Here is a 1,738-nt window from a genome sequence, read left to right on the forward strand (position 1 = left end):
CCCAGCTATTCACTCTCTTAGGCCCCTTTCCTCTTTCCTAGGATTTATAAATACAATTGGTTGTTTATGAAATAGTCTCTTTCATGCTACCCCTTCTTTCTAGACTATAAGCTCCTTGAAGGAAGGGACCCTTATGGTCATGTTCATCATCATGACTCCAGGGTTGGTGTCGGTCTTCTCAGTGAATACTTGGTGAATGAATAACATGCAGAGTATTGTTAGTCCTGTGTACCACCTGCCCCATACCAGGGTGACTTGGGCACCAACGAAGCCCGGCTTCCCCTCTGGCCTGCTTACCTTTGCTTCTGGCTATTGAAATGAGTTTATTCCGTGTGGGTTCATCTGGAGCATCGAAGGAGCAGAAGGTGCCTCGTCCTCTCACTCTGCTGATGAACTGGGGGTACCGGGCCTGCAGTGGGGGAAACAAGGCTGGCATTAATGCCTGTTACTTGTGTGCCAGCCGGTTCAGTGGCTGTGGTTCCTCAAATGCCCCTCCTCCAGGGTCCAGCCTTTGGGCCTCTGCGTGGACTGGCAGGGCCACTGTGGGGTTCGGAACTCTGGCTCCGGAGACATCCAGTTCTGGGTTCAAATCCCAGCTTGACCCTTTCTCACCGTTCAGCCTTGGCCACGTCATTCATGTGGCCGGAGCCTCAGTGTCCTCTTCTGTAAACTGACGGGCATGACTGCTATTGACCCCAAGGTGCCGTGGTAAGAATTTAGTGAGATGAGGTTTAAAGCCTGGCACTTGGATACCAGCCATCTTTATTAGAAATTCTTCTAGAAAAGTGGTGACTGATTCTTCTAAGCAAAAGAGCTCACCCTCACTCAAGGCTTTGAGGCTGGGAGTTGTAATGGGGTGAATAGTGGCTCCTCCCCAAATTTATGTTGACTAAAGAACTTGGGAATGTGACCTTGTTTGAAAACAGGGTCTTTGCTGATGTAATGAGGTTAAGGTGAGGTCCCACTGGATTAGAGTGGGCCCGACATCCAATGATTGGCATCTTTATCAGACGAGGGACGTTTGGTCACACAGAGAGGAGAGAACGCCACGTGAGAACAGAAGAGAGGTGAGAGGGATGCAGCTGCCAGCCAGGAACACCACGGATTGCCGCAACCATGAGATGCACGCCGAGGCCTGGGATGGGATCTCCCTCAGCGCCTCCAGGAATCCGTGCTGCCTGTATCCCGACTTCAGGCTTCTGGCTTCCAGAGGATGAAAACAAAGTCTAGTTTGAAGCCACCAGTTTGTGGTAATTTGTTCACACAGCCCCAGGAAGCGAGTACGATCACCCAGAAAAAAGAATCTTACTCCTTATGAGAAGTGGGGTTCCTCCTACCATCCATCGTTCATGTGAAGGGCAGCAAACGGGCCTTGGATAACCCAACATAATTTCAGGTACCGGGGATAGAGATGGGGGACAAGTGCCGTTTTGTTACAGCCCCTTCGCAGGAATTGGAAAGAAAGTCATATTCCGGGGATAACGAAGGCCCCGTACATGTGCGGGGATCTCTGCTCGGCGCTTACACGCACGATCCTGAATCCCCACTCCATGGGTGCAGGACCCTTCTGGTCCCCACAGGTGAGGAAACGAGGCACAGAAGTTGCTCCAGCACCAGCTCTATTCACCCCGCACTGCTGACTGGCGGGAAGCCAGCGATTTCAACACTCTCCTCTCCCATCAGAGTGTGGAGGCGGGATCATTTGGACACCACTTTGTGACCCTCCCCCCCCCCCCCC

The 1,738-nt window shown here is 52.1% G+C and overlaps 1 protein-coding gene across 1 annotated transcript in view; it reads right to left on the reverse strand.

The window, feature by feature from the left end:
• The window catches only part of ABAT (4-aminobutyrate aminotransferase), a 37,829-nt gene that overhangs the window by 1,962 nt on the left and 34,129 nt on the right, over window positions 1–1,738 (reverse strand). Inside the window, exon 14 of the mRNA XM_023755211.1 lies at window positions 298–409. Coding sequence (XP_023610979.1) covers window positions 298–409 — 112 coding nt within the window. The remainder of the gene's footprint in view (window positions 1–297; window positions 410–1,738) is intronic.

The sequence above is a fragment of the Myotis lucifugus genome, unplaced genomic scaffold (assembly GCF_000147115.1).
Source record: "Myotis lucifugus unplaced genomic scaffold, Myoluc2.0 scaffold_72, whole genome shotgun sequence".
Lineage (NCBI taxonomy): Eukaryota > Metazoa > Chordata > Mammalia > Chiroptera > Vespertilionidae > Myotis > Myotis lucifugus.